We start from the raw sequence: 27,973 nt of genomic DNA, 5'->3' as shown, positions 1-27,973 counted from the left end.
CGCGGGAGCCCGAGCCCGAGCCCGAGCCCGAGCCCGAGCCGCAGCCGCAGCCGCAGCCGCAGCCGGAGCCGCAGGCGGGGGCCGGGCCGGCATGGAGCAGCGCGCGGCCGCGGGGCCGGAGGGGGCGCCGGGCGCCCGGGCGCAGCTGGCCGTCGTCTGCCTGGGTGAGTGGGCCTCGCCGCCTCCCGCCCCGCGCCCCGCCCCGCGCCCCGACCCGGCCCGCGCCCTGGGGGGTCCCCGGGCGGCCGAGCCCCGCGGCCCCGCGCCCGCCCCCCCCCCCCGCCCGCCGCCGGGAGCAGCGCGGGGCCGGGCCTGGCGGGGATGCGGCCTCCCGGCTGCGGACAAAGGCGAGGCGGGCGGGTCTGCGGGCGGGCGCCGCCTCCTCCCTGCCTGGGGACCCGGGGCGGGGGCGGGGGCGGGGGCGGGGGCGGGGGCGGCAGGAGGCGGCCTGGCAGCGCCGCCCGCCCGTCTTCCCTTTGTGTCCCTTGGCCCCGGGGCGGCCTGCGCAGCCCCCATGCTGGGTCCCCGGGAGGGCCCGTGCAGCTCCGTGGCCCCGTGTCAGGGAGAGGGCAAGAAAGGAGTTAAATCCTCAAGCCACATGGCTCCTTTATTTACCACGATGAAGGAGGGAGGCCATTATCGGAGCTTGGGGTCATTAGGGGACACCCTACCGGGTCACTAGGGAAGATCCTTTCAGCTCAGTAGGTTTGCTTGAAGCTGCTGAAACGACACAGTGGAAAAGAAACCTGTCAGGGCCAAGCTGCATGCACCCTCTTCTGCAGGGAGCTCTGGGTCTTGCCTCACATGTGGGAGAGTCTAGTAAGGGCTGGGGACCCCCCTCCTGCAGAGCGCCCACTGCCCAGCCCCTTCGTGGTCACGCGCTCTGGACTCTGAGCTGCTCCGTGCTGGTGAGTGGGGCCGGAGGACGGGCCCTTCGGGCACCCCAAGGCCCTCCCCACCCAGATGGGGCTTGGGCTCTGCCTAGCAGAACCTGGGGGTGTTTTCAGAGGGGACATCTGCCCCTGCATCCTCACCAGGTGGGTGCTGACCCTGCAGGGATGCTCTCTGCCTCCCTTGGCATCCTTGATGTTGGAGGGAACGGGGATACCCTGAATCCCAGGAAGTCGAGTTTGCCCATAGTCTCCTCCTGGTCCTGTAAACCCCTGCAGGAAAGCACTAGGTGAAAGCAAAGGACAAACCCCATGGAGGCGGCCACTCGATGGGGTGGGTGGCAGGAGAGTTCTTTGCGTCTCTTCTCAAGGTCAGCGTGGCACTGCGGGGTGGACCTTGAATCCTGCTAACTGTGCATCCCTGTGGAATGGGGGAGTCACCTACTCCCTCCCTCCCTGGCTGCCCGTAGACCAGGTGGCTGTCAAGGCCCCTCAGAGGGATTCCTCCAAGTGGTAGGGGCCCCTCTGAAGGCAGGGCCCTTGTCCCGGCCGAACCAGAGTGGTCCACACACGAGTCCCCGAGCTGGAGGGGGGAGACGGAAACACACCCCTCCTACATGGGGTAAAATTCCCGGGCGTGGGGAGCAGCAGGAGTGGCCAGTGCAGCCAAGCTTGTGCCCTGGCTCTCTTTGGGAGAGGGTGGTGGGTCCTGAGACCCTCGAGGGTCCTCCCCTGTGCCCCTGCCAGCAGGACCCGGTAGAGTGGAAGTCTCTGGCGATGCTCTGGGCCGTGCCCCGTGGGATGAAGGGAACCAGCCTGGAGTTTGGCTGCGATGTCCTGTGCCCATCGAGGGCCGCGGTTGGCCCAGGGCAGGTGTCTGGGCCCCCAGAGCCACCGCCCCCCACTGACTCCTCTTTGTATCTCCTGCAGTGAACATCGTTCTCACCGGGCGGCTCAGCAGCGCGGTTCCTGCCTTAGGTGAGTAGACGCTTCCCTTTCCTGCCTTGCGTCCTGCTCTTCTGGTTTCGTGACCTCTAAGCACAGGCCTCTGGGACCTGTCCACCCCTGGGGTCAGCTCGCCTCTTTCAACCTCAGTCCTTGTGCATTTTTTTCCTGCATCACAAAGGCGCCATTTGGCTGCGGGCAAGCTTACACCTCCCTGAGTCTCAGTTTCCTTTTCTGCAAAATGGGTGCAATAACAGGGGCTACCTCAGAGCCTGGTCATTAGAGTCAAATGGGCAGATGAGCCAAGGTGCTCAGCGTGACAATGACGCACGGTGGCTTAATGCCACTAGCAAACTGTCACAGGTGCAGTGTAATTGGTGGATTGGGCTTCCGGTAGGCCGTGGGGTTCCCCGAGGCCATGAGGCACCGTGGGATGCCTGCCTGTTTTAAAGTTATACCTGGGATTTTGCTGCTAAAGGTGTGACTGAGGAGGGGTAACACCCCACAGGGGCCACAGGGGGCCAGGCCAGAGCCTTTACTGGAGTTTCCACGGGAAAGGCAAGCAGGACAGGGCACACGGTCAGGCGTGGCCAGAGTGAATAGTTCTGGCTGGCTTGGGGCTACAGGGTGGTCTCCGGTTGCCTGGTACCCGGCCCTGGGATGACCCAGGGCGGCAGAAATACTGGCTTGGCCTGCAGATTCGAGAAGAAGGTGGCCCAGCCTGGGTTCCGCTGGTCTGTCCGAGCAAGCCCCGGTCCAGGCAAGCTGGTGTGCAGGAGAGATTAACTGCGTGGCTGATGTCTCGGCCTTGAGACTCGTGGCTGCCCACGGGATCGAGGAAACACAGTTGGAACTCCACCCCATTCCTCCTGCTGTCAGAGCGGGTCCAAGCATCCACAGCCGTCTCCGTGCTCGGGCCCCGTGCCAGGCACATGGAAGGCTGGCAGGAGTGGGAGGGGTGACCGAGGCCGTCAAGAGTGTCGGTGCTTCGCTGAGGGCACTGCCACGGGGAAGCCCCAGCCCTCCTGGCCCTGGGGCCCCCGGGAGACATCTGAGAAGGGCCTCAGGGAGCTGGGGAGAACGTGGGGTCTCCAGGGCGGGGGGCCTGTGACTTGTGTGCTGTCTGCTGTGCTGCCCACGGGCCTGGAGGCGCCTGGGGTCTCTAATTCTGCTCAGGACCTCGTAGCAGAAAGCCGCAGAGGCTGGCTCAGGGAGAGGGTCCTCTGCTGGCCACGGTCATGGGAGGGGGAGGCCCTGGGCCCACAGAGGACGGGCTTATCCCGTGTGGCTCCTAGGCTCCCCCCCACCCCACGATTGTCCCTGCACATCAACTCCTCCAGCCTCCTCTGCTGACGCAGCTGGCCCAGGGCCCCGACTTACTCAGCACCAAGCCCTCCCCAGCACTGCCTGGTGTCCTGGCCCCACGGCCACCTGCCCCGTGTCCCCATCCCAGTTTCCTGGAGGAGACTGGCCCCGCCGGGGCCAGGGTCTGTCTGTGGCCATGGAAGGGAGTGGGCAGGAGGGGGACGGGGGTGTCAGGCCTTACGGATGGGAGCCCCCCGCGAGCCCTCCTGCGGCTGTGGTGGGTGTCTGCTGCATGCCTGTGTCCCAGGTTTAGAAGGTGATGCTCCAGGGACGAGCCTCACTCATAGTCAGGGAGGAAGACAGCCATGCTCTTAGCCAGCATCCCCGTTGTTCGTAGCAGGGCCCACGTCGCCCAGCTTCACGTGGGGCCACCGTTCACATCGCGGTGCAGGTGGAGGTCGGGGGCCTAGCTCTCCCGGAGTCTAGCTCTACCCCCTGGCATTGCCAAGGGGAGTGGAGCCCGGCTTCCGGCGGCCTGGGGTGACCGCTCAGACACCCCTGAGGGCCCGGCTGACGGGCTGGAGACGTCACAGGGGTCTGCCTCCCAGCCCCTGGACTGGGGCCGATGCCCCACGTCCCACAGCCCAGACTCGGGGCTCGGCCGTGTGGCTGCTGTGACACCAGCGCCTGTGAGCCTGGACAGCGCCTTGAGGCTGCTTCCCCCTCCCCCGGCAGCCTCCCCCGAGGCCTGGGGAGGTGGGGGGGGCTCCTGGCTCCCTGTCCTGTAGTTCCAGCCGGTAGGTTATCTAGACTATCGATTGCTCTGGAAACCGGATCTGCAAACTGTGCTCCACCAGGCCTTGCTCATGCTTCCTCGGGAGTATTTTGTGACTCTTTGGACCAGGAAGGAAGGGCGCTCGCTGGTCTGAAAGTGCTCGGTCATCCTCGGCCCCCTGGAGCAGGCCACCTCGGCCCGAGGGCAAGCCGCCTTCTGCCGGAGGGAACACAGGTCCCCCCCAGCCAAAGCCCCCAAACACCCCCAAACCCTATCCTGCAGACACACGGCCCCCCCGGCACCCTCCCCTGCCGCCCATCATCACACACCTTGTCAGAGCCTCACTCCGCAGGCGTCCCCCCCTTCGCCCCCCACCCCAGGAATGCCTGCCTAGGACGGCCTCTTTCCTCGGATTTCCCGACCACCCTCTGAGACCAGCAGCACCCACGGACTCCATTTTACTGATGGACCCGGTGACCCACCTAAGGTGGAGCGGGGTGCCTGGCAGTGCGGGCCCCGGGACCTGGGAGGCCTCTCCCCACCTGTGCCCGGACCCCGGGGTGGGGGGCGAGGCTGCCCTCACAGACAGGCCTGGGGCTGGTGGCCTGAGCTGCTGACACCACCGGGCTCAAGGCTGGAGCTCCCAGCGGCCCGCATGGACCCTGCCCTCGTTCCTGCTCCCCGTGCACTCGGCGCTGCAGAGAGCATGACCTCCGCGCCCCCGCTTGGGGAAGAGCAAACTGCGTGCTGTCGCTGCCCCTCTGGGGGAACTTCGGGGGCAGCCCTGGGGATTGCTCAGGGGGAGGCTGTTTGGGGGAACATGGTGTCAGGGGCTTTGTGGGGACGTCAGGCATCTGCTCCTGACTTGGCTGCTGGTCCGAGAGCCAGGCTGCCTGGCTCTGGAAAGTGGGGCGGGACGTACGTCTAGAAGAGTATCCGGCTGGGGCAGGTGATGCCTGCAGGATTCACGGGGGAGGAACCTGGCCTTTCTGAGTGTTTGGTCTCTCTGAGGAAGGCCTCCCGGCCAGGGGAGGTGTGACAGGCCCTGCTTTGCCCCGGGCCCTGTCCTAGGGTCTCAGGGGCCAGGACAACAAAGGGTGGCTCCTGACTCGGGGTTGACCGTGTGCTTTGGAGATTTGACGTGGGAGGGAGGATACACCCCGGCCGTGCTAGGCTCTTCCTGCCTGTGAACCCCCAGCACCATCCAGCACCATCTAGCAGGAGAGGCCTCCCCTGGGTTTCATAACCTCACACCTCGCAGGTCCCCGGGTCAGCACTGAGGGTCCCTGTGAGGTCCACCAAGCCAGTGGCCTCATGTGTCAGAGGGAAGGGGCTCTTGTCCTTCCCCTCCTGGGTGCTCTTATTGCTCCTGTTTCAGGGGTGAGAAATCTGAAATCCCCGGGCTGGCCCTCCAGGCCACATTGGGTGCCAGGCAGAGAAGCCTGGCTGGTGCCTTGCTGACCAGGGACCCTTGGGGGCTCTGATGGCAGTTCGAGGGTGGCCAGGCTTGTTTTAGGGTCAAGTGTGGGTGTTTCTTTTCTAGTCCTTTGCTGCTTTCGTGAGCTGTGGGTGGGGGTTTTCACGGCCCTGGTAGTCACAGTGTTGGATCACCTGGACCTCCCTGGTCACTGCGCCGCTGAGTCCTAAGAGCATGTGAGGCAGCTGGAAGACTTCACTCTCTTTTCTGCAGCTGTGCAGTGTGGGGTCCCAGGGAGTCTTGTTGAGAGCCAGCAGAGGGACCCTGGCTTCCGGGGGCAAGGTAGAAGGTGCCAGGCAGTGGGAGAGTGAGGAGGTGGTGTCACTGGCCTCAGTTTCTCCATCTGTATAACAGACCCTGCCTTTGCCACAGGCTGTTGTGAGGATGTGACGAGGCGGTGTGGTGAAGGGCTGCAGGGGCAGGGAGGGGCGGGTGTGGTCCAGGGCAGAGGCCTTGCCTGGGCCCAGGAAGGCCTAGGGCTGCAGAATTCTCCACTGAGTTGAGGCCCTGAGGCCAAGAGGCTGCCCCTTGGAGGTGCCAAGGGGACTGCTGGTGGGCTCATTCCCAGCCCTGCCGGGAATGGGGGTAAGACCTACGCTCTGGTGCACCCAGTGGGGTTGGGGACCAAGGCTGCCCCAGTCCTGCTGGGTCCTTGGCCCCCCACGCACACGCCAATGAAGTCTTGAGTCTGGCCATGGCCACCCTTGTCTGGCCTTGATCCCACCCCGGGGAAGGCTCGCACTCAGGCCACGGGGGGCTCGCGTGCACCCCGCACCTCACTTCCTACCCAAAGGGGAGGCCAGCACGTCTCAGGCTCCTCTCCCGACAGCTGCCTGCAGCGGGAAGCTAGAGCAGCACACAGAGCGGCGTGGTGTCATCTACAGCCCGGCCTGGCCCCTCAACTACCCTCCGGGAACCAACTGCAGCTGGTACATCCAGGGTGACCGTGGGGACATGATCACCATCAGGTAAGGGGACCCAGGGCATCAGAAGGAAACTCCGTGAGCCTGCACATGCGGCATAAGTGTGTGTGTGTGTGTGAGTGTGCATGTGAAATGGTGCATGTGCGTGAGTGCGTGTGTGAGCAGGTGCAGAGGGCACGTGTGTGAGCAGATGTGAATGCTTACGTGTGTGAGCACGTGCATGTGCATGAGCACATGTATGAAGAGGTACAGAGGGCAGATGCGTAAGTACGTGTGTGTCTGTGTGCACATGTGTGAGCATGTGAGTGTGCCCAGCTCCCCAGGTGTCTGTGGGCCCCTGTGGCTGGCCGCCCCGCCTGCTGAACCTCCCCTGTGTCAGCTTCTCTCGTGGGCCCTGGGGGGGTCTCCCTCAGCCCCGCCAGGGGGAGGAGCCCTGGGGACTGGTGGGCGTGCTCCAGCCGGCTCCGAGGTGGCGGAGGTGTTTTCTCCGTCCTGCAGGGGGGGTGGGGGGCTAGGGGCCAGGCCAGAGGCCAGAGCAGGGCTTCCCGGGGGGCCTCAGGAGGAGCCCACGTAGGAGCCCAGGGCAGAGGGAGCTGAGGTGGCCAGATAGTGGAGCTGAGTCTGGAACCGCTTGCCGGGGGTGGCCGGGGGGTACCTGGCCGGGGCGCCACTGTCCTACATGCCAAAGCCTAGAACACTCAGGTAGTCCTGGCTCCAAACCACAGGGACATGATGGGCACCAGCAGGGTCTGTCCTGGTGTCTCTGCCCGTCTCCCTGTGGCCACAGGGCCGTGGCTGTCAGGCCCGCTCTCTTCAAAGACTCCACTCTTGCCGGCCACTTCTGGTCTACTCGCTGGTCCTGTGGCCTGCTGGCCCCACAGCCTGGGCCTGGCGGGCCCAGCATCCATTTCTCCCCAGATGACAAGCTGTCACCCAGCTGCAGGCTTGGCCAGCCCCGGGCGCGTGTACTCCCTCAGCCTGTGAGCCCGTGCTGGGTCTCTCCCAGCACACTCTGCGTGGAGGGATCTGGACCCCCGGGGCTTGCCCTTCCAGGGGGGTGTGGGGGGAAGGAACTGCCCCTGCTGGAGCTTCTGACTCCCCCTCCACTTTGGCTTTGGGGCGGGCACTGCGTGTGCCGATGAAGGGCAGGAAGGGACCAGGTGAGGCCTTCGCAGGGCTTCGACGGGGCTGTCCAGTTGCTCCGGTTCTTCGTGTGGCAGCAGGGGTCCCCCTGAGGGGCCTGGAGTGGAGGAGTGGGGGCCCCCGGGGCCGGCCACCCTTGCCACGCACGAGCCCGGGTCCGCGGGCTCCCTGCCCGCCTGCCCACAGCCGCCGTCCTCGTTCCCCTCTGCCCCCGCAGCTTCCGCAACTTCGATGTGGAGGAGTCCCACCAGTGCTCCCTGGACTGGCTCATGCTGGGCCCAGCGGCGCCGCCCCGCCAGGAGGCCTTCCGGCTCTGCGGCTCGGCCATCCCCCCTGCCTTCATCTCCGCCCGGGACCACGTCTGGATCTTCTTCCACTCGGACGCCTCCAGCTCGGGCCAGGCCCAGGGCTTCCGTCTGTCCTACATCCGAGGTGAGGCGGGCAGCGGGGTGGGCAGCGCAGCAGGGCCCCGGGCAGCGCCCTCTCCTGGTCTCCCCCAGCAGCCCCGAGGGGCGGGGGGCCTGGGATGGGTCAGGTGGCCGCCTCAGGGTGCCCTGAAGCCCCTCCAGCTCACTGACCCCACTTCCCAGACTTGGCTAGAGTGGGCGGCTCGCCCCTCACCCTTGGCTCAAGTCAGGGACAATCCCACCCCAGCATTTGAGGGGTGGTTGCCCCTGGGGAGGCCATAGAGAGGCCCCGCAGAGGCCCCGCGGGGACAGGGGGGCCACCCTGCCTGCTCCTGGCCCGGCTGTGCCCCGGAGGGAGGCTGGGCTCCCCCTGAGCATCCCCCCCTTCTCCATGCGCAGGGAAGCTGGGCCAGGCGTCCTGCCAGGCCGACGAGTTCCGCTGTGACAACGGCAAGTGCCTGCCGGGCCCGTGGCAGTGCAACACCGTGGACGAGTGCGGCGACGGCTCGGACGAGGGCAACTGCTCGGCGCCCGCGTCGGAGCCTCCGGGCAGCCTGTGCCCCGGGGGCACCTTCCCCTGCAGCGGGGCGCGCTCCACGCGCTGCCTGCCGGCCGAGCGGCGCTGCGACGGCTCGCAGGACTGCGGGGACGGCTCCGACGAGGCGGGCTGCCCCGACCTGGCGTGCGGCCGGCGGCTGGGCAGCTTCTACGGCTCCTTCGCGTCCCCGGACCTGTTCGGCGCGGCGCGCGGGCCGTCGGACCTGCACTGCACGTGGCTGGTGGACACGCAGGACCCGCGGCGCGTGCTGCTGCAGCTGGAGCTGCGCCTGGGCTACGACGACTACGTGCAGGTGTACGAGGGCCTGGGCGAGCGCGGCGACCGCCTGCTGCAGACCCTGTCCTACCGCAGCAACCACCGGCCCGTGAGCCTGGAGGCCGCGCAGGGCCGCCTCACCGTGGCCTACCACGCGCGCGCCCGCAGCGCCGGCCACGGCTTCAACGCCACCTACCAGGTGAAGGGCTACTGCCTCCCGTGGGAGCAGCCGTGCGGCAGCAGCGGCGACGGGGCGGCGGGCGACGCGGGCGAGCAGGGCTGCTTCTCCGAGCCGCAGCGCTGCGACGGCTGGTGGCACTGCGCCAGCGGCCGCGACGAGCAGGGCTGCCCCGCCTGCCCGCCCGACCAGTACCCCTGCGAGGGGGGCAGCGGCCTGTGCTACGCGCCCGCCGACCGCTGCAACAACCAGAAGAGCTGCCCCGACGGCGCCGACGAGAAGAACTGCTTCTCCTGCCAGCCGGGCACCTTCCACTGCGGCACCAACCTGTGCATTTTCGAGACGTGGCGCTGCGACGGCCAGGAGGACTGCCAGGACGGCAGTGACGAGCACGGCTGCCTGGCGGCGGTGCCGCGGAAGGTCATCACGGCGGCGCTCATCGGCAGCCTGGTGTGCGGCCTGCTGCTCGTCATCGCCCTGGGCTGCGCCTTCAAGCTCTACTCGCTGCGCACCCAGGAGTACAGGTGGGCGGGCGCGCCCGGGTCGGGGCCGCGGCTCCCCCCAGCCCCCCCCGCCCTCCCCCCGCCCCGCTCAGGCCGTGCACGCGTGCGCTTCCCCGCGTGTCCCGGGAGGTCGCGGCGGGGGCGGGGCCTGGGAGACGCCGGGGCGGGGCCTGCGGGGGAGCCTAGTGGAGGGACGGGGCCTGGGGGCGGGGCCTGCCGGTGGCTGGAGGCGGGGCCTGCGGGGGGCCTGGGAGCGGGGCGGGGCGGGGCCTGCGGGCGAGCCTGGGGGCAGGGCGGGGCCTGGGCGGCTAGGGGCGGGGCCTGGGAGAAGCCTGGGGCGGGGCCTGTGGGGCTGGGGGCGGGGCCTGCAGGGGAGCCGGGGGGCGGGGCGGGGCCTGCGGGGGCGGGGGCCTGGGTGGCTAGGGGCGGGGCCTGGGGGAAGCCTGGGGCGGGGCCTGTGGGGCTGGGGGCGGGGCCTAGGCGGCTAGGGGAAGGGGCCTGGGAGAAGCCTGGGGGCGGAGCGGGTCCTGCTGGGGAGCCTCGGGGCGGGGCGGGGCGGGGCCTGCGGAGGCGAGGGACGGGGCTGGAAGGGGCAGGGCCTGGGGCCAGGGGGCGGGGCCTGCGGGGAGTTTAGGGAAGGGGCGGGGCCTGGGGCTAGGGGGCGGGGCCTGGGAGAAGCCTGGGGGCGGAGCGGGTCCTGCTGGGGAGCCTCGGGGCGGGGCGGGGCGGGGCGGGGCCTGCGGGGGCGAGGGACGGGGCTGGAAGGGGCAGGGCCTGGGGCTAGGGGGCGGGGCCTGCGGGGAGTTTAGGGAAGGGGCGGGGCCTGGGGGCGGGGGCCTGGGAGAAACCTGGGGTCGGAGCGGGTCCTGCGGGGGAGCCTGGGGCGGGTCCTGCGGGGGACTGGGGGCTGGGCGGGGCCTGCTGGGCTGGAGGCGGGGCCTTCGGGGCGGGGCCTGGAGCTAGGGGGAGGGCCCTGCGGGGAGCCTAGGGGAGGGGCGGGGCCTGCCGGTGGCTGGAGGCGGGCCTGCGGGGGGCCTGGGAGAAGCCTGGGGCGGGGCCTGCGGGGGCGGGGCCTGCGGGGAGCCCCGGGGAGGGGCGCGGCCTGGGGCAGGCCCGTGTGCCGTCCCCGCCAGCCCTGCCAAGCTGCCTTCCTGGGTCTCGCTGCCTTCAGGGCCTTCGAGACCCAGATGACGCGCCTGGAGGCCGAGTTTGTGCGGCGGGAGGCACCCCCGTCCTACGGGCAGCTCATCGCACAGGGCCTCATCCCGCCGGTGGAGGACTTCCCCGTCTACAGTGCATCCCAGGTGAGCGCCAGGGGGCGAGACCCCCGGGGACGCCCAGACGGGCGGCAGACCCCGGGCCCGGGTCAGACGGTGCACGGGCCAAGGGCCGAGGGAGCGGGAGGAGAGGCCCGGGCAGGGTGCGGTGGGGGGGCGCGGCCAGGCTGGGGGAACAGGTCGGCCCGGGGGGTGCTGAGCCCCGCCCCCCGCGGCTCCCGGTCCCCAGGCCTCGGTGCTGCAGAACCTCCGCACAGCCATGCGGCGACAGATGCGCCGGCACGCCTCCCGCCGCGGGCCCTCCCGCCGCCGCCTGGGCCGCCTCTGGAACCGGCTCTTCCACCGGCCGCGGGCGCCGCGGGGACAGATCCCGCTGCTGACGGCCGCTCGCACCTCGCAGACGGTGCTGGGCGACGGGCTCCTCCAGCCTGCGCCAGGGACCAGCCCGGACGCCCCCGCACCCCGTACGGACTCGGGCAGCCCCGCGGCAGCCGCGGATGGGCCCCCCAGCGCCCCGGGCCGGGCGCCAGAAGTGGGATCTGCCGGGCCGCCCCCCTCGGGCCTGCGGGACCCGGGCTGCAGGCGGGGGGACAAGGACAGAAAAGCCTGCAGGGACCCTCCCGGGGACAGCCCGGCCCCCGCGGACATGCCTCGGGAGCCCTGCCCGGCCCAGGACCCTCAGCCCGCGGCTCCCACTGCCAGCAGCACCCTGGGCCCCCACGCACCAGAGCCACCGGGTGTCTGCAGGAGCCCCCCGCCACCCTGCTCCCCAACGTTGGAGGCCAGCGACGATGAGGCCCTGCTGGTCTGCTGACCCGCCGGCCTGCTGGTGACCGCCACAGCCCCGCTTTGTAACCAGGGAATACACAGTCGTTTCTACCCTGCCTCCGCGTCCTTCTTTCTTCCCGAGAGGCTGCCCAGAAGCCCCGCCGGCTTGCGGCACCGCACCCCCAGCCCTGGCGGGCACAGCGGGCGCGGGCTGTCGGGGCTCGAGCCCCGGGGAAGTGGAGTCAGGAGCCCCTCTGCAGGCACCCACTGGGTGCCTCACTCTCCTCCCCCACCTCCGTTCTGGGAGTCCAGTTCCAGGGAAGCAGGAGGGCTAGGGCAAGGCTCTCTGGAGTGTTTTCCGTGGCTTCTCACTTCATTCACCCTCCGGGGCGCCAGAGCTGTGCCCGACTGCACAGGACGGCGGGTGTGACGGAGCCAGTCCAGGGCGGGCCCTGTGCTGGTGCTCAGCCCTCCTCCCATCCCCCCAGCCAGCCCGGAGGGGCAGGCGAGGAGGCTTCCGGCCCATCCTCATGCCTGCGGTGTCAGCATGGGCCTGGCCGGGCAGATGCCCTTCGCCCTCTGGCTGCAAGCTTAATCTGGGCATGAGGGCTGGGAATGTGGGCACAGGGTAGAGAAAGCCCATGGTCTCTTGCAGGCCCTGAGGCCCCCAACCCCTCCCGGGAGATGCATCTAGAAGCTTCCTCAGGAGACAGTGGCCGAGCACCGACTAACAGTGGCCAGATCCATCCTGTTCTGCCTCAGGCTCTCAGTTTCCCCTGTAAAGCAGGGTGAAGCCATGGGCCCCCAAGTCTTGACGCTCATTCTACGGAGATTTATGGGGGGAAAGGCAGCTCCAGCAGAAACGCCTAGGCCCTCCCGGGTGGCTGAGCCTTGGGCTGGCATTGCGGGTCCCCGGGAGGGGCACACCAGGTGTCTCCCAATCCCGGTGTCCTTTTGGGGCAGGGCTGGCTCTGGACCCCACAAGGGAGAGAGGGAGTGCCTGGCTCACGGGGCAGAGCCCCCAGATGCCAGAGGCCTCCTGCGGCGCCTGCTGAGCCACTTTGGCAGCCAGCACCACGCCAGCCCCGCCAAGTCATGCCCACCAGGGACTCACCTGAGACAAGCACACCACCCACCAGCCCCGTTTTATTCATAGACCTTTTCAGGAAAAGCGAGTGGGGCAGTGCTGACAGGGAGCCCCGTCCACATCTGCGGGGGTCCCCCTTGGCATAGGCCTTAAAAGAGTCGGATCTCTTTTTTTTTTCCAAGACAAAACAAAAACGAAAACAAAAAACCCAAAACAAAAAAACACAACTTATTTTGCAAAAACACTTCCTCAATAAACAACATGTAAACAGAAACAGCTGCTTTAGGTTCACCAATGTGTCACTGTGTCTTCAAGGGCTTGTCCGTGGCAGGCAGCGGGGAGGACTGGCAGGGGCTGTTTTCTTCCTCCTCGGGGGCCTCCTGGGGGTAGACCACGAAACACAGCTCCTGGCCCCAGCGTGTCATGGACTCTGAGGACAGATGGACAAACAGATAGACCTTGGGTCTGACCCTGTGGGGCAGGGGTCCTCGGGGAGTTGCTCCCTTTGGTTGGATTCTGGACACTGGACCACCTCCTGGGGACACTTCCGGTGGCAGCTGGACCCTGATACCACCGCAGCTGCGGGGAGGCCCTGCCCCAGGGCAAGCCCCCGAGAGGGGACGCACTCCGACGCCCACCACCTTGGGGAGGCGGCCCCGGCTCACCTGTGAGTCTGTGCACACACTTTGGTTTGCTTCTCCAGAAGACCCCCAGGAAGAAAACAGGCACCCCAGTGAGGATGATGATCACGCCGACCCCACACACCATGGGCTCCGAGATGAAGCTGAAGACCAGTAGGAATGCCCAGAAAACCAAGTACGCGACAGGGACGAGGAGGTTCACCTGGGGATCAGCCAGCCAGAGGGCCAATGGCGTGGGACCTTCCCTGGGCTCTCCTGCTCCACCACCCCGTGAGGGTGACAGGGTCCTAGGTGCCTCCCACCCTCTCCTGGGAGCTGAGGCTTGAGGGTCCCCCTCTGGCAGCAGCCCAACATGCTAGAAGCCAACTCATGGGATGGCTGATTTGTCAAACGACTTATCAAAGTTACAGTGGCTCTGAGCTCCACACGGCAACTATGTGTCACTGGCTGCTTGCATCTGACTCTCTCCCTATATCTCTTTTTTTTCTCTCTCTCTTTTTGGTGTTTCATATTTTTTCAGGCACTGAGCAGCACTTCTCCAGCTCCAGGATTTATATGCAGACACAATATTTGCATTTTGCTTAGTCTGGGCTCCGCTGTCCTTGTGTGCTCCTGGGATTCTCTGTGACCAGGAGCAAGCATCTTGGCCTCCTTTTCCTGTCTGTAAACTGGGAGTATCGAAAGCCCCCACCTCGTGGGGCTGACACGGGAGCTGAATAGGTCGGTGTACACACAGCCCGGAGCAGGGCCCGATCGCTGTCATCACCTGCCCCCGGTACCCAGGTGACCTAAGGCGGGGGGACAGCCAGCCCGTCCTCCCCCGGGCCTCACCTTGATGGGCCTGTGGAGAGCTGGCCGCCTCCAGCGCAGCACGAGCAGGCCCAGGATGGTGACGCCGTAGCAGAGGTAGTTGATGAAGGACACATAGTTGATGAGCGTGTACGTGTCTCCCACAAGCATGATGATCGCTGTGGCCCCGCACTGGGAGAGGACCGGGCTGAGGGTGGCCTCCCACCTGCCTCCGTCAGCCCCGTGGGCCGCCCTGGGCCCGCCGGCTCGGGCCAAGAGGTTGGTGAGCCCCGGCCCTCCCTGCTCCCTCTGTGGCCCGCACCACCCTCCACCCCCGAGGGTCGGCTCCCGTCCCTGCCAGTTGGTCCCACGACTTACACAGACGAGGAGGGCAGGGATGGGGGTGCAGCGTCTGACGTGGATCATGGCCAGCAGGCCGGGCAGGTGCCCCTCTCGGGCCCCAGAGAAGCACAGTCTGGGACAGAGATGGGGGCGGGAGCGTGAGCCCGGCCTTGGGTGTCCCGCCAACCAGCTCCCGGACCTCAGCTCCAGACCCGATGTCCCCCTGGAGCTGTCACCTCCGGCTCCTGCCTTCTCCGGGCCCCAGGAGCCCCACCGGGCACTTCTTCCCCACCTAGTCCTGCCTCCTTTTTGCTTTCTGTACCTCAGAGCGGGGGTCGGACTCCTGTCACTGGGGAGCTCATTGTCCCAGCTTCAGCTGGGACCCACCGGGCGGGATCTGACTTCCTCCGGCCCCTGGCGCTGATCGTGAGCACCAGGGCTACCTGCCTTGCCTCACCTTGACCACCCCCTTCCCCATCCGGTCACCTGGAGGAGGTGAACAGGTAGCCATTGATCCCTCCAAAAGTGGAAAGTGCCACGGAGACGGGCATGACCCAAGAAAAGTAGCCCAGCAGCTTCTCCCCGAAGGTCTGAGTGGGCACAGAAGAGAGGTGGTGCATGAGGCAGGGCGGGGTGGGCGGGAGGCAGGCACAGGTGGGACCCCACTCACCACAGCCACTGCGTTAGAGGACAGCAGCTCCTGGGGCGACATGGCCGTGAAGTAGGCGATGTTGGTGAAGGTGTACACAAAGGTCACCAGTGGGATGGAGATGACAATGGCACGAGGTAGGTTCCTGGGGGCAGCAGTGGGTAGGTTCCTGGTCAGTGGCAGCCCCCGGGGTTGCGGGGAGACTGGGAGGCAGCGCCCGGAGGACCCAGCACAGGAACGCTTTGAATCTCCATCTCCTGGGTCTGCTGTGGGCCCTGGGACAGGTAAGGGGCACCACCGCCATCTCCCTGCGGTCCCCCTGGGCCCCAGTCTGGGCACAGACTGGTGGAGGAAGGGCAGGTGGGTGGGGAAAGGGCCGCATCAAACCCTGGGGGGGCAGGTCTAGTGCTGGCACAGGAAGAGAAAAGCACATCCAGGCCCAATCGGCCATGAAGATCCTTGAAAAGTGTCCCTAGGGCCCAGTCCCTAGACCCGGGGTCCCCTGGGGCTGCCCTATCTGCGCCAGCCCCAGCTGCGACTGGTCACTGTTGGGACCCCCCACTAAGCATCAGATGGAGCCATGGGCTTTGTCCCTGGGGGCCGTGTTGTGTACACATTTTGGTCAAATGCAAACCGCCGGGTCCATTGACAGTGGGACAATGACACTCCGTGTTTCTGAGGCCCGGCAAGGGGCCACAACACGGCTTTGTGGGGCGGGGCCAGGCTGCAGCACGAGGGTCCCGGCAGCAGGCTGAGCCCCGGGAGGCAGCAGGTCTGTGCAGGGAGGTGCCTCTCCCGCCCCCTTCCCGGGGCCCGGCTGGCCATCCCACCCACTTTCGAGGGTCAACCAGCTCCTCCGTGACGTAGTTGAGGAAGTTCCAGCCGCTGAAGGCAAAGGAGCCCTGGAGGAAGGCCAAGGCCAGGTGACCCACGGACGGTGTCATCCAGAAGTCAAAGGCATTGCTGGGCCTCAGCTCCTCGAAGTGCCCTGGGGGTCCAGAGGTCAAGGGTCAGTGTCGCCCCCAGCCCCTCGCACGGCCCCACCCCGGCCCTACCTTGGAAGATCTGGACAAAGCCCACGCCAATGATGAGGGACAGGGCCAGCAGCTTCCCGCCGGTGAAGATGTCCTGGATGCGTGTGGCCCAGCGCACGCTGGAGCTGTTCACCCACGTCAGGAGCACTGGGGAGGGATGGAGAGTGCGCGGGTGGCCCCCAGGCCAGTGCAGCCCGGGCTGCAGGAGGCGGCCCCTGGGGCTAAGCTCACAGGAGGGACCCCCACCCCCCACCCCAGTCCTCCCACACGGGCCAGGGAGCCGGGGCCAGGGAGCCGGTGCGGGCCCAAGGCGGGCACTCACTCAGGCAGGCCATGGAGAGGGCGCGGGAGGCCGCGGCCGGGGGGATGCAGTTGGGGAACACGGGCTGCAGCACGTAGTTCGAGAAGGTCATGGAGATGACAGCCAGGCTGGTGGGGTACATGATGAGGACCGCGCTCCAGAGCAGCAGGAAGCTGGAACGAGCCAGGGCCCGACTGGCACAGGCATCCCGCACCCCCCGCCCCGGCCCAGGTGTGGGAGCGGGGCTGCCCCCCCAGAGCCCGGCGTGGGCGCTCCATGCCAGCTTCGGTCCGGCTGTCGGGGTCTCTGCTCGAATAAGGGGCTTTTTCAACAGGGACAGCAGTCAGCACGGTTGACAGCTCCAGGCTGCCCTTGGGTGGGTGTCGAAAAGGACTTGGGACCCAGCCCCCTTTGGAACAGCCGCCCAGCTCCGGCCGCAGGCTGTTCCCTGAGCTGGGGTGGGCTGTCCCGGGGCCTGGAGTCACGGCTCAGGCCCCCTCCCTCCCTCTCCCCTTCTTCTCCCGTATTCTTTCCACCACACAGCACAATTCTCCCGCTTTCTCAGGTCCCAGGCCCCTTTGAGGGCCGGCTCCCCAGAGCAGAGCGTTCATGGACACGCCCGCACCCACCACACACCCCATCTTCCACTACCCTGCCCGTTAAGGGCCCCGAACCACATCCCTCAGAAGCAAATTTTGTATATTTTAGCCTAGACTTTTCCTCTGAGCTCCAGACACCCTCCCCTCAAGGCCCGACTAGACCATCTCCCCAGATAGGCCACCCCACCAGCACGGCAACCTTACCCCCAAACCTCTCCTCCCTGAAACTGCCATCAGGGAGCTTACCCAATGGGAAACTGGGGTCACCCTCTGCGGCCCCTCAGGCCCCACTGGCCACCACATCCTCCGGATTTAGGCTGCTGCATGATTCTGGGATCTTCCCACACCTTTATCCAGGCCCTCGGCACAGCTCGGCTGGGTAACTGCAGTAGCTCGGACCCCCTCCCGCCCCCGGGCTGCCCCAGTGCCTCCCAGGCCTGGCGTGGACCACGGATCCGACGCCCTCTGGCCACACCAGCTAGATTGGGCCCACGCTCCAAGACTTGGTGCAAATGTGAAGGCAAACGGAAGCCTTCCCTCGATGGTGGCACCCCATTCTCTTGGCCGCTGGGCCGCGGCCCTCGTGCGCAGCCTCAAAGCAGGGATCTCTTGCCCCCCTCAGAGGGGGCTCTCTCCCTTCTGCACTACAATTCGACAACAGGGATGGATCTTTTAACCCTGGTCCTGAGCACACAGTAGGTGCTCAGCTACTGTTTACCCTGAATAAAAGAACGCTGGGGAGCTAATTAAAGGGGTGCCCTTGGAGGTCACTGGTAAGAATTTTATGCACCCCTCTTACACACATGTGGGTTTATAAAGTCGAGGCTGCTCTTGGCCTATTGCGAGCATCATCCTGGTGGGGAGTAGGAAGCACAGAGAGGTCAAGGGGCCGGCTGGAGTGTCCTGCCCACCCTGGCCTTGGAAGGCTGCCCAACACCCCCACCCCCTTTCTTCCATCAACCCCATGGCCTCCCTGAGATGTGAGAAGAAGAGGAAATTGAAGTCCAGCACCCAAGTGGCCCTCGATTCCAGATCGCCGTCCCCTCCCCCTGGGGCCCCACACTCACCCAGCCAGGCCCCCGAAGATCTCGGTGACATAGGCGTAGTCTCCACCAGACTTGGGGATGGCGACGCCCAGCTCCGCGTAGCAGAGGGAGCCCAGGGCAGTGACGCCTCCACCCAGGACCCAGACGAAGAGGGCCAGACCCACAGAGCCTGAGTGCTCCAGGACCCCCTTGGGGGAGATGAAGATGCCGGAGCCAATGATGTTCCCTGGGTGGGGGGAGGTGGGGGGAGATGGGGAGCCATCAGGTCGGGGGCCCCCTTAGCAGCCCTGCTGTCTCCCAGATGCTATAGCGAAGAAGGGAAGCCCGGCTGCTCCCAGGAGGAGGAGGAGGAGGAGGAGGAGGAGAGGGGAGGTGGGCCTGGAGGCCTGGCGATGCCCCGAGCTGCCTCCGACCCTGTGCATCCCACTCTGGGCCCGTGATCTCCCCTTCCCCAGGCCCTGGCGTGGGAGGGGGCACCCCGTCCGCCCAATTTGGGAGGTGAGTCCTCTTCTCAGGGCATCTGTCCCCGGCTTACTCCCACCAGGTGGACCAGCACGAGGAGGGGGCTCCGCCGCCTGAGCGGTGGCAGGGTGGCAGCACTCTGTGCACCCCCAAGAGGCCCGGGCTCAGGCCGCGGCGGCCACCTCTTCTCCTTCCAACCTGCCGGCCAGAGCTGGCCACCTGAAGCAAGACCTTGACCATAACCTCTTCTGCTACCTCTCCATTGCCTGAAGTCCACACTCGGGGAGCGACACCGCCTCCATGCAGCTCTCCCTGACCGTGCCTTGATCCCATGGGGTCCTCCTCCCACTTGCCAGCCCCATGACTCCCCAGACCCTGCCCCATGCCCGATCTTCTCTCTCCCCTGTCCCTAAAAGGGAACCTGCTTCCTGGGCTCCTCCCTGACCTAGGACCCAGGCTGCAGCTGCAGGCTCAGAAGAGAACGTGTTTCCTGACACCATTGAAATGTTTCGGGTCCTGGGAGAGGGCCAGCGGGGTGAAGGGGAGGAACGGGTGCATTTTCAGGGCTGGGGGTAGGTCAGCAGCCATCACGGGAGGAATGGGGTGGGCAATGCCAGGCTGGCAGCGACTGGGCCAGGGCGGTCTGGATAAGACGGCCTCTCCCATGAGACAGCCCCGGGGAGGCGGAGAGGAGTCACCGCTCTCATCCCAGGACCACAGCGGGGAAACCCCAGCTGGGGCTCAGGTCATGTCTCAAGGTCTGTCTGTGCACGAGGTTTTGGTGAGGATTCAGCAAGATACCACATAGGTGTATGTGGATGTACTTTGCATCTTGCTTAATTCTTTTTTTTTTTTCAGATTTTCTGTATTTATTCATGAGAGACACAGATGGAGAGGCAGAGACACAGGCAGAGGGAGCAGCAGGCTCCCTGCGGGGAGCCCGAGGTGGGACTCGACCCTGGTACCCCGGGATCACGCCCTGAGCCGAAGGCAGATGCTCAACCCCTGAGCCACCCAGGGGCCCTCTTTGCGTGATTCTGTGTGCTGCCTGCAACCGCACCTGCTCGCCCCCCATCCCCCAGCACACAGTAGGTGCTCAACACACATCTGTGCACGAATGGCCCAATGCCCAAAGTGGCACCAGTGTCCTGACACGAAGGACTGATTCCCTCATCTGTGAAGCGGGGGCAGCGTCTCTACTCGGCTCTCCGGGAGGGGCACTGCAGGGAGGCAGGGAGGGTGGTCAGCCTCTGAGGCTCGGACGTGCGTGGAATCTGCCCTGGTCACAGGGGGCTGACTCTGAGTCTTGAGGAGTGTGGTGTGTGTCGGGGGGGTGCTCCGCTGACGCACGGTGTCTGCGAATGCTCGGTCCAAAAGCTCACAGGGCCAAGCTGTGGTCTGCAGAGTAGGTCCTCAGGGTGAGCAAGACTGAGTGCCCAGTGAGCTGTGAGCTCCCTGGCAGGGAGGGCAAAAAGGGCCATGTTCTGGGTGACCTAGGTCTCACCATCTGTGCAAACAAATTAGGTCACGTCGTTGGTGGTCTGCAAGACCTGCCTGAGAGGAAATAATCCCAGAATGCCCAGGCCACTTGAATAAAAAAGCCACACTGTTAGGAGCTTGGGGCTCAGTCCCTCGACGGGATGACCCCACCTGCCCGGTCCCTCTGGGGAGCGCACACCCGTGGAGGCGGAGCCGGCCTGCTCCACCTGCCAGGCCCACAGGCGGGTCTGGCCAAGGACACCGCTGTGGCTGCCAATCTGCATGCATTCCTTGTCCACGGGGCTACCCCCCACCCCGCCCCCGGCCGACACAGATTTCCAGTCTGGACGGCCATGGTGCCCACTTGGTTTTCAAGTCACATCCCAGGAGCCCTAAATACATCCAGATAAGGACGAGAGAATTCCTGTCCCCCAGCCCCCAGAGGTAAGCGGAGCCCCGGGCCTGCTTCCAGGGGGAGAGGGGTCACCTCCATGACCCGCGCTGGGGGCCTGGGGCCTGGGTCGGCTTTCTCAAGCGAGGGTCTTTGAGTTTGCTCTATCCGGCAGCTGAGCCTCTGTTCTCAGGGCTTGGTGGAGTGGGATTTGCCAAAAGCCAGTGAGGTTGGAAGCCAGCGGGGGCTGGGTGGCCTTGGAAGAAGCTGGGTGCATTCAGGCTGGGGGCATCCAGGGACCCGAGCAACCCAGCCCACGGGGACCCCGGCGCTGTCTACAGTTCAGCACGGCAGGGCCTCGTGGGCGCAGCCCTTGGGGAAGCCACACCTGGCGTCTTGTCCTCCCAGGCTGGGGTCTGAAAGGGACCCGTCGCTCGCCCGTGCCCAGGAGCTGGAGACTGCGATGCTGGCACCGGGGGATGGGCCGGGGATCATCACTGTTTGGACACAAGGCCTCAGCCTACAGCACACGACTTCCCCCCACGTGGCTCCAAGGGACGTGTGTGCCAGCGGGTGTCTCTGAGGTCCTCTCCTTCTGGGCCTGGGCAGCCTCTAAGCAGCTGCCCCAGGTTTGTGCCCGAGAGTGGCAGAAAACCCCATCGGAGTCCACTGGCTGCTCCGAGGACCACGTGGGCTGGGTGGGGCCCCGCCAGGAGCCCCAGGGCCGTGGGCTTGGGTGAGCGGGGCGGGCAGGGGGCAGGGAGGGGGACGCCGGGGACATGGGTGGGGGCCTTGGCATCTGAACGATTACAGGGGGCCTGGAGAGGGGACCGCGGGGCGGGGAGGGGTGCGGCCCGGGGACTGACCACCGCGGGCGGGAGAAATGCAGCTTCCAAGGCCTCCACGGACCCAGCCACCCGGGGCAAGGCTGCTCCGTGGTCCTTGCGGGTCCCCGGCCGCGGGGTGCAGGCTCCAGCACAGGTGGGTGAGGAAGTGAGCCCCCGCCGCCGGGGGGCCCCCCTTCAGGCTCCTCCCACCGTCTTCCCTGGGCCCACTGGGTGGCTTTTATCACATTAAGATGTTTGGCCTGATGGGGCTTACCCGGCTCCGGAGGAACGAAGAAAGGGCCATTGTTCTCCTGGCCCTTGCGGTGTGCGCTGACCTATTTCTGGGAGGCAGTGGCTGACCGTGGAGGTCGCCAGGGTGCACGGTGGAGGTCGTGTTGGCGGGAGGCGCCAGCTGCCCTCGGGGCGCATGGGGGGGACGTACAGTCTGATTTGGAGGGGGGCGGGGAGGGGGGAGCAGGGAAGTCCTGCCAGGCCAGGCTGCTGGCTCCAGCCCTCATCACCAGAAGCACTGTCAGGAGTCGGCTGTGTGACCTCGGGCCAGGGCTGCCCTTCTGGGCCTCAGTTTCCCCTTTTGCGAGGGAGGGCCACCGAGCTAGGGGGCAGCAGAGGGCAGCTTCGCCCCTGAATTTAGCAGAGGCTCCGCTGGGCAGGGCAGACACATCCTGCACACGGGCTCAGGGGTCCCCGGCCCCCACTGCGACAGGTGTCTCCCCAGCTCGGAAGCTGCATCCCCTCCAGGAAGCCCTTCCTGGCCTCCCACCTCGGTCCCTGTCTCCTGGGCCCTGGCCCAACCCCGTGGTCCCTGGGAGATGGCCAGGAAGTGATTCTCTATTTGCCACCTGCATGGGCGCTGCGTTCCCAGAGGCTATGTCCTGGCCGGCTGAGGTCAGAAGCCCGAGTCCCCCGAACGGACAGAGAACCCACGGGGCCCGAGTCATCTACATACGCCTTGCCCAATGGTGGCCCACAATGGGGGTTCTTCCTGTCACACTGGCCTGCTGGCCTGACAGAGGGTGCCCGGCCTGATCGGGGGCTGGCCATAGGCCCAGCCTTCTTCCTTTGCTCTGGGCAGCGAGTCCCAGCACCTCCCCATTAGGATACGACACATGAGGCCTCAGGGAGAGAGCTCCAAATTCCCATCAGTAGGTCCCCAGGGCCATAGACAGAGGTGCTAGTGGAGAACCCCCAGATCTGGGTTCGAGTCCCAGATCCCGCATGGCTGGGGTGGGGGTGCTGTGGATAAGATACTTGGGGTCCCTGAGCCTTCTTGTCGGTCAAGTGGGGAGATGAGACCGTGATGCGGGCATGCTCCCACCCTGCTTGGCACATCGGAGGCCCCAGGGAGTGCTTATGGATCTCTCTCTGGTCATGCATCTTGGAGAGACCCTGGGGCACCCAATCTGGCCTTTGGAGACCTGACCACCATGGGACCCCAACATGCAGGGGTCAGCGGCCAGAGCTGTGCTCTGGGGGCTCTGTGTCCCCCGGGGTGAAGCCCATGCCTCCAAACACACACACGTCCTTAACGAGCATATGTCAGGCACCCCCCCAGGGAGACAGAAGTGCCTATGGAGGTTCCACTCCAGGGAGGTGAGTGGGGATGCCCCCAGGACATGATGAATTGCCAAGTGGCCTGCGTGCACCTCCGGCCTAACCCACTTTTCCTTTCAAGAGAGGGATGAGCAGGAGTGTGGAGCTCTCGGCCTGGCTCAGCCCAGTGCCACCTGCCTAGCAAACTTCGCCTGGACCCAGTCTCCAGGCTGAGTCAAGGTCACCCGTGAGCTCCACTCTGCCAGATCCAACCGCCCACCCCCAGACTGCACCTTACCTGCCTCATCAGTGGCATCTGGCAGGTGGATCCCTTCCTCCACACTCAGCCTCCTGGCCCTCCTCCCACCGTGCCGGCTGCGGACGCCTCTACTGGCCCTTCTCTTTCCTGACTTCCAGAGGTTGGGTGCCCGTGGTGCAGTCCTGGGGCCTCTGCCCCTTTCCTTCCACACTCCTCCCCTTGGAGGCCTCGTCCAGTCCCCCAGCATCTACGGCAACTCCCAAGTGTATATGCCTAGCACGGACCTCCTCCCCGAACGAGACCTGGATATCCACCTAATTCCTCAACAAATAGGCATCTCAAATTTTACATGTTCAAAATGAGACCCCTGACTTTCAACCCTTTGCCCTCCACCCTCCCGCCCTAGAACCTATTCCTCTCAGTCCTTCCAGATCAGTAAACAGCACACCGGGCCCCCAGATGCTCAGGCCCATGGCTGGGCTCACGCTCAACTCTTCTCTTTCTCCCACATCTCACACCCAGTTCATCACAAATCCTGTGGCTTCATCTTCCAAACACATCTAGAACTGAACATCCCCTCAGCACCTCACTGCCACCACCCTGCTCTGAGCCATCATCTTCTCTGACCCAAGTACCCTCCTGCCCAGACTTGCTGCTTCTACCCACAGCTTTTTTCCCACAGTGAGCCCCATCCCATGCCATCCTATCCATCTCATCCCATCCTGTCCCATCCCATCCCATCCCATCCCATTCCATCCCATCCATCCTATCCCATCCCATCATATCCATCCTATTCCATCCCATCTCATACCCTATCCCATCCCATATCCTATCTCTTCCCATTCATCCTATTCCATCACATCCTATCCCATTCCATCCATCCCATCCCACGCCATCCAACCTATCGCATTCCATCGCATCCCATCCTATCCCATCCCATATCCTATCCCATCCCATCCCACCTATCCTATCCCATTCCATCCCATCTCATCTCACCTCATGCCATCCTGTCCCATCCCATCTTATTCATCTCATCCTATCATATCCATCCTATCTATCCCATTCCATCCTATATCCCATCCCATCCCATCCCATCCCATCGCTATTCTGCTCAAAGCCCTCTCCCATCTTACAAAGAGAAAAAGGCAAAAGCCCACACAAACTGGCCCCATCCCACTCGTGACTCATCTCCTATCTACCATCCTCCCCGCCCTCCTATCCTAATTTACTTCACCTTAGCACTTATGATCCCATCGACTGAACGTTCAGCTTGCATATCATTTGCTCTTTGATGCCCATGCTGGAATGTCAGCTCCAAGAGGACAGGGCTTTTGTCTGTCTCTGTGCCTGGCACCCTTCTGTACCTAACTGTTGAGTACATGAATGAGTGTGTCCAGTGGTGGCAGGCCCCCACCCTTATAGCCACAGTGGCCTCAGGCCCCAACGGGGGTCCCACCAAGGGCATCTGCATCTGGACTGGCTGTAGCCTCAGTCTGTTTCCTCATCTGTAAATCAGGGCTGTGAGACACAAACGTCTTTCTGGTTTTACATCTCCTCAGGGTCCCCGTGAGGAGGGGCCGGGCTCGAGGACAGGGCCATCCTCTGAGCGGCCCAGCCACCTCTGGCTCTGGAGACAATAGAGAGGGGTCTGGCCATGGTTGGATGAGCAGGGATTGGCTCCTAAGGAGATGGCATTCGTGACGCAGACCTCTGAGTCCCTAAACACACCGGAGTCTGGCACACAAACACCAGCATAGGCTGGATACCCACGTCGAAGGGAGAGAGTGGAAGACAGGACAGCCTGGTGATTCCCGCTCTGCTGGACCTGGGCACGCCCATTCCTTGGGTGTGGATTGGGAGAGGGAGCTGCCTGGGGTCCTTGAGTCAGGAGGAGAGATTCTTACATGCAGCCCTGGGTGGGGGTGGGGAGTCAGGGGAGATTTCCTTTTCCCTCTGTTCATCCCTCCATGGTAGAGTGGGGAGCTCAGCAAATCCCAACCTTCCCCCATCAAGAGCTCTGAATCCGGCCCCAATTTTGCCCAACCCCAGAACAGTATGAAGAAAGGCACTGCCTTGGAAGATTGGGTCCAAATCTGGTTCCAAATCCCAAGTCTACTGCTTGTAAAAGTGTCATGTAACTTCCAACCTCAGTTTCTACGCCTGTAAAATGGGTATAAACACTCTCGTTTTACAAGGTGGGCACGAGAATCAAATGAGATAAAGAGAGAACGCGATTTCTTAATGTAATAAGAGGTGTTTTTCAGAATAGGTATTAGATGCAGCGGAGTCTTACGCAGGCCCTGCCCGGCTGGCCCCCGTTCCCCCGGGCTGGCCCGTTCCCCTCCAGGTGTGCTGGCTGGGGCCAGCAGGTGCTATTCTAAACACACTTCAGGTGGAGCCTTACCCCTTCCCCACCCCCCAAAGCCCTTCCGACGTTCCTTTCCTGAAAGCCCCACTCGTCCGCCTAGGACAGGGCATAGGACGCCAAGAAGGAGAATGACAGGATCGCCTGGGAGGGGCTCTTTGAAGTTTCGGAGATAGCAAGTGCAGGAGCTGGTAACAAGAAAGACTGTGGAGTAGACATAAAGTCCTCAAGGCTTTTAGAGCTAAAATACGACACTTGGGAGACTTATTTTTACGTCGGCCAGGTTCCCCAGGCAGGAGGGTGGGATGAGATGTGGGACGTGGACTCAGAACAGCGCATGGGGAGGGGGCGAGGTCTCCAGGGCAGTGCAGACCCTGACTCAGCCCACAGAGGCCTCCTCCCTCGTCTCCTGTCCCCTTTCCCCTTCTCTGTCTCCCGCCTGCTGGAATCCTTCAAAGCTCCCTAAGCAGGGTCGTAGGACCCCACCACTCAGTGCCCTACACTGGGGTCAGGTCTTCTGGGTTCTCTTCCTGAGTCTGCCACCCTTGGCCAAGTCACCTCTTGCCCCTGCTCCGCCTTCAAGGCCTGGAGGCCCGGGGAGCGGTGGACCTGGAACAGCAGGGATGGGCTGCAGAGTGGGGGCGCTGCAAGGGCAGAGCTGGGGTGCACGAGACTATTCTTAGGGTCCTGCTGGCGGCATGTGATGGTGGAGCTAGCCTCCTCCACTCCCACCACCACCTCCAGGGCTCTCTTTCCAGGAGAGGGGAGCCAGCGGCCTGTACCTGACCTGACGTAGATGGGATGCGGGAGGACACAGAGTAGGAATACAGCTCAAGGATGGCCGCTTGGCCGAGACACCCGAGGAGGAGCTGTGTCTCTCCCGGCACCTTCCTGGCGCTGTAGCTGGCTCCAGACATGGCCAGCCTCCTGACTCCGTGGCCCATCCATCATGCGTGGGCTTCCCCTTCCTGGGGGCACACATCCTAGAGAGGGTGTGGGCCAGGGCAAGACTCTAACCAGTATCCTGGCCAAATCCCTGGCTAGGAGATAGTCAAGCAAGGAAGTCCTAGGCCAAGAAGGTCGCAGGAGCAGCTCCCAGAAGATTCCATTCCGAGGGCAAGTGGATGAGATAGGGGAGCTACCTGCACGGGGTTTGTGTTCTAGGGCAACTTTCAGTGTGAGTGGGGCAATGGCCAAGAGCCGGATCCCAGCCCTGGCTCAGGAGCTCCCAGTGTGGGGGCAGAGGAGGAGGTGAAGGCTCCAGTCTGCCCTCTGAGCCTCTTTCTCCATCTCCAGGGGTCTGAGGATGCGTGGGCAGCGGGTGCACAAGGAGACCCCACTGGCTGGGGAGAGAAAGACCTGGCAGGCAGTAGAATGAGGGCAGTCACGACCCCTCCATTCATCCGCCTAATCTTCGTCTCCTGGGACACAGGGGATGGAACAGACCACTCCCAGGAGGGTCTCTAAGGCACTTGGTGTGGACGCAGGTCTGGGTTACCTAGTTCCCAAGGTGTCAGCACTCACGACTCAGGCCTTGTCCCCTGAGCCCTCTGCCTACGCAGAAGCCCCCATATGGGGGCGAGACACATGGACCCATCCTCAGGTGGGGAAGATGGGGCCAAAGGCTACAGGTGCCTGTGGGGATCCCAGCCCACGAAGCAGGTGGCTTTTCTGCAGGTTTGGTATGCCCTCCCCATCGCCGGCTTCCCCGTCACTGACCGCTCCACTCTCTCCCCAGGATCCTGCCACCAAACTCTGCAATAGTTATATACCCTGAACCTATTTCCCCTCTGGGCTGGCTCTACCTACCTATCCAGTTTGCCCACGGGGTCTCCTGCTTTGGGAGAATAAATCCTCCACCCTGCATGGCGCCTGGACCCCACACGCAGTAGAGACTCACCTTGAGCCACAGCCCGGAACCTGGAGCCTTCACCTGGGACCCCCTATCCAGTCCCATACTCACAGGGCTCCCCACTCCAGGCAGGGTCATAGTCCCCTCCCTTTCACGGAGCGCAGTTTGCCTTGCGGAACCCCGCAGCAGCGGAGGGACCCCCGCGGCCGATGGACCTGCACCAGGGCAGGTGCGCCTGGGAGGTGGGCCCGGGCAGGTGCGCCTGGGAGGTGGGCCCGAGCCGTCCTGCCGCCGCGGCTGGGGAGACTGGGCAGGTGCTCCGGGCATCCCCTGCCGCAGGAGCGCCCCAGCACCCCGAGCCCTTGCCCCCCCCCGCCCCCCGCCGCTCTCACCGATGATGATGGTGCAGGCGCTCAGCAGCCCGATCTCCTTCTTGAGCGCCACCCGCTCCGAGGCGCCGGGGCCGGGGCAGGGCGAGGGTGCGGGGCCGGGGTTCCCGCGCCCGCTCGGCTGCTGCGTGTGGCCGGCCATGTCGCTGTGCCGCCGCGTCCCCGCTCCCTGCGCTGCCCAGGCTGTCCGTCCGACCCGCCGCCGGTCCGTCGGTCCGTCCGTCTGTCCGAGCGCTCGCCGCCCTCGCAGCCCGGACAGCGCCCACAGGCGGGCGCATGCGCTGGCGCGGGGCCCGGACGCTGGGCCCCCGGCTGCGGGGTGGGGGGTGGGGGTGGGGGGTGGGGGGAGGGCCGGCGGGCAGCCCCCTCCCCCACCTCCCTTAAAGGGAACCGCCCCCACCCCCCTGCCTGGGAAGGCCCGAGAGGACTTGGGGCAGACCTGGAAGAACTCTCTAGCCCAGGAAGAGGGGCCTCCCCTGCCTGAGTTACATCTAGTCGTGGGGTG

General features: G+C 65.1%; 2 protein-coding genes and 1 long non-coding RNA gene across 6 annotated transcripts; 1 reads left to right on the top strand and 2 right to left on the bottom strand.

Annotated features, from left to right (window-relative positions):
* The first annotated feature begins 39 nt into the window (after positions 1–39).
* Positions 40–12,766, top strand: LRP3 (LDL receptor related protein 3). Of its 3 annotated transcripts, none has more exons than XM_077855932.1 (7): positions 40–164; positions 1,821–1,868; positions 6,222–6,360; positions 7,676–7,890; positions 8,265–9,381; positions 10,532–10,664; positions 12,061–12,766. In XM_077855932.1, exons 1-7 carry the CDS (start codon positions 92–94, stop codon positions 12,097–12,099), a joined length of 1,764 nt encoding a protein of 587 aa, XP_077712058.1. In that variant the 5' UTR covers positions 40–91; the 3' UTR covers positions 12,100–12,766. The 3 variants fall into 3 exon arrangements, with proteins under 3 accessions (XP_077712058.1, XP_077712045.1, XP_077712052.1); XM_077855919.1 differs by lacking the exon at positions 12,061–12,766 and adding an exon at positions 10,867–11,516 and having other exon boundaries at positions 41–164; XM_077855926.1 differs by lacking the exons at positions 40–164; positions 12,061–12,766 and adding exons at positions 544–1,037; positions 10,867–11,516.
* LOC144288455 (uncharacterized) lies at positions 582–4,179 on the bottom strand. The gene is made up of 2 exons (XR_013356327.1): positions 1,035–4,179; positions 582–720 (listed from the first exon to the last, which is right to left on the bottom strand). It is a non-coding gene; the product is annotated as an uncharacterized LOC144288455 (long non-coding RNA).
* Positions 12,700–27,704, bottom strand: SLC7A10 (solute carrier family 7 member 10). Of its 2 annotated transcripts, XM_077855938.1 has the most exons (11): positions 27,472–27,704; positions 17,915–18,119; positions 16,270–16,421; positions 15,969–16,094; positions 15,748–15,901; positions 14,935–15,058; positions 14,751–14,854; positions 14,301–14,397; positions 13,965–14,114; positions 13,158–13,335; positions 12,700–12,922 (listed from the first exon to the last, which is right to left on the bottom strand). In XM_077855938.1, exons 1-11 carry the CDS (start codon positions 27,608–27,610, stop codon positions 12,792–12,794), a joined length of 1,560 nt encoding a protein of 519 aa, XP_077712064.1. In that variant the 5' UTR covers positions 27,611–27,704; the 3' UTR covers positions 12,700–12,791. The 2 variants fall into 2 exon arrangements, with proteins under 2 accessions (XP_077712064.1, XP_077712063.1); XM_077855937.1 differs by lacking the exon at positions 13,965–14,114 and having other exon boundaries at positions 13,158–13,276; positions 27,472–27,692.
* Between the last annotated feature and the right edge of the window lie 269 nt (positions 27,705–27,973).

This window comes from Canis aureus, chromosome 1 (genome assembly GCF_053574225.1).
Source record: "Canis aureus isolate CA01 chromosome 1, VMU_Caureus_v.1.0, whole genome shotgun sequence".
In the NCBI taxonomy this organism is placed as follows: Eukaryota; Metazoa; Chordata; class Mammalia; order Carnivora; family Canidae; genus Canis; species Canis aureus.
This window is presented reverse-complemented; position numbering and strand designations above follow the sequence as displayed.

Coding starts and splice junctions, on each gene's coding strand:
- LRP3 (XM_077855919.1), top strand. CDS start 92: ATGGAGCAGCGCGCGGCCGCGGGGCCGGAGGGGGCGCCGGGCGCCCGG. Junction 6,361..7,675: donor GGGGACATGATCACCATCAG/GTAAGGGGACCC, acceptor CTGCCCCCGCAG/CTTCCGCAACTTCGATGTGG. Junction 9,382..10,531: donor CTGCGCACCCAGGAGTACAG/GTGGGCGGGCGC, acceptor CGCTGCCTTCAG/GGCCTTCGAGACCCAGATGA.
- SLC7A10 (XM_077855938.1), bottom strand. CDS start 27,610: ATGGCCGGCCACACGCAGCAGCCGAGCGGGCGCGGGAACCCCGGCCCC. Junction 18,120..27,471: donor CGCCTGCACCATCATCATCG/GTGAGAGCGGCG, acceptor CCCCCCACCCAG/GGAACATCATTGGCTCCGGC. Junction 13,336..13,964: donor CTCTCCACAGGCCCATCAAG/GTGAGGCCCGGG, acceptor GCTGATCCCCAG/GTGAACCTCCTCGTCCCTGT.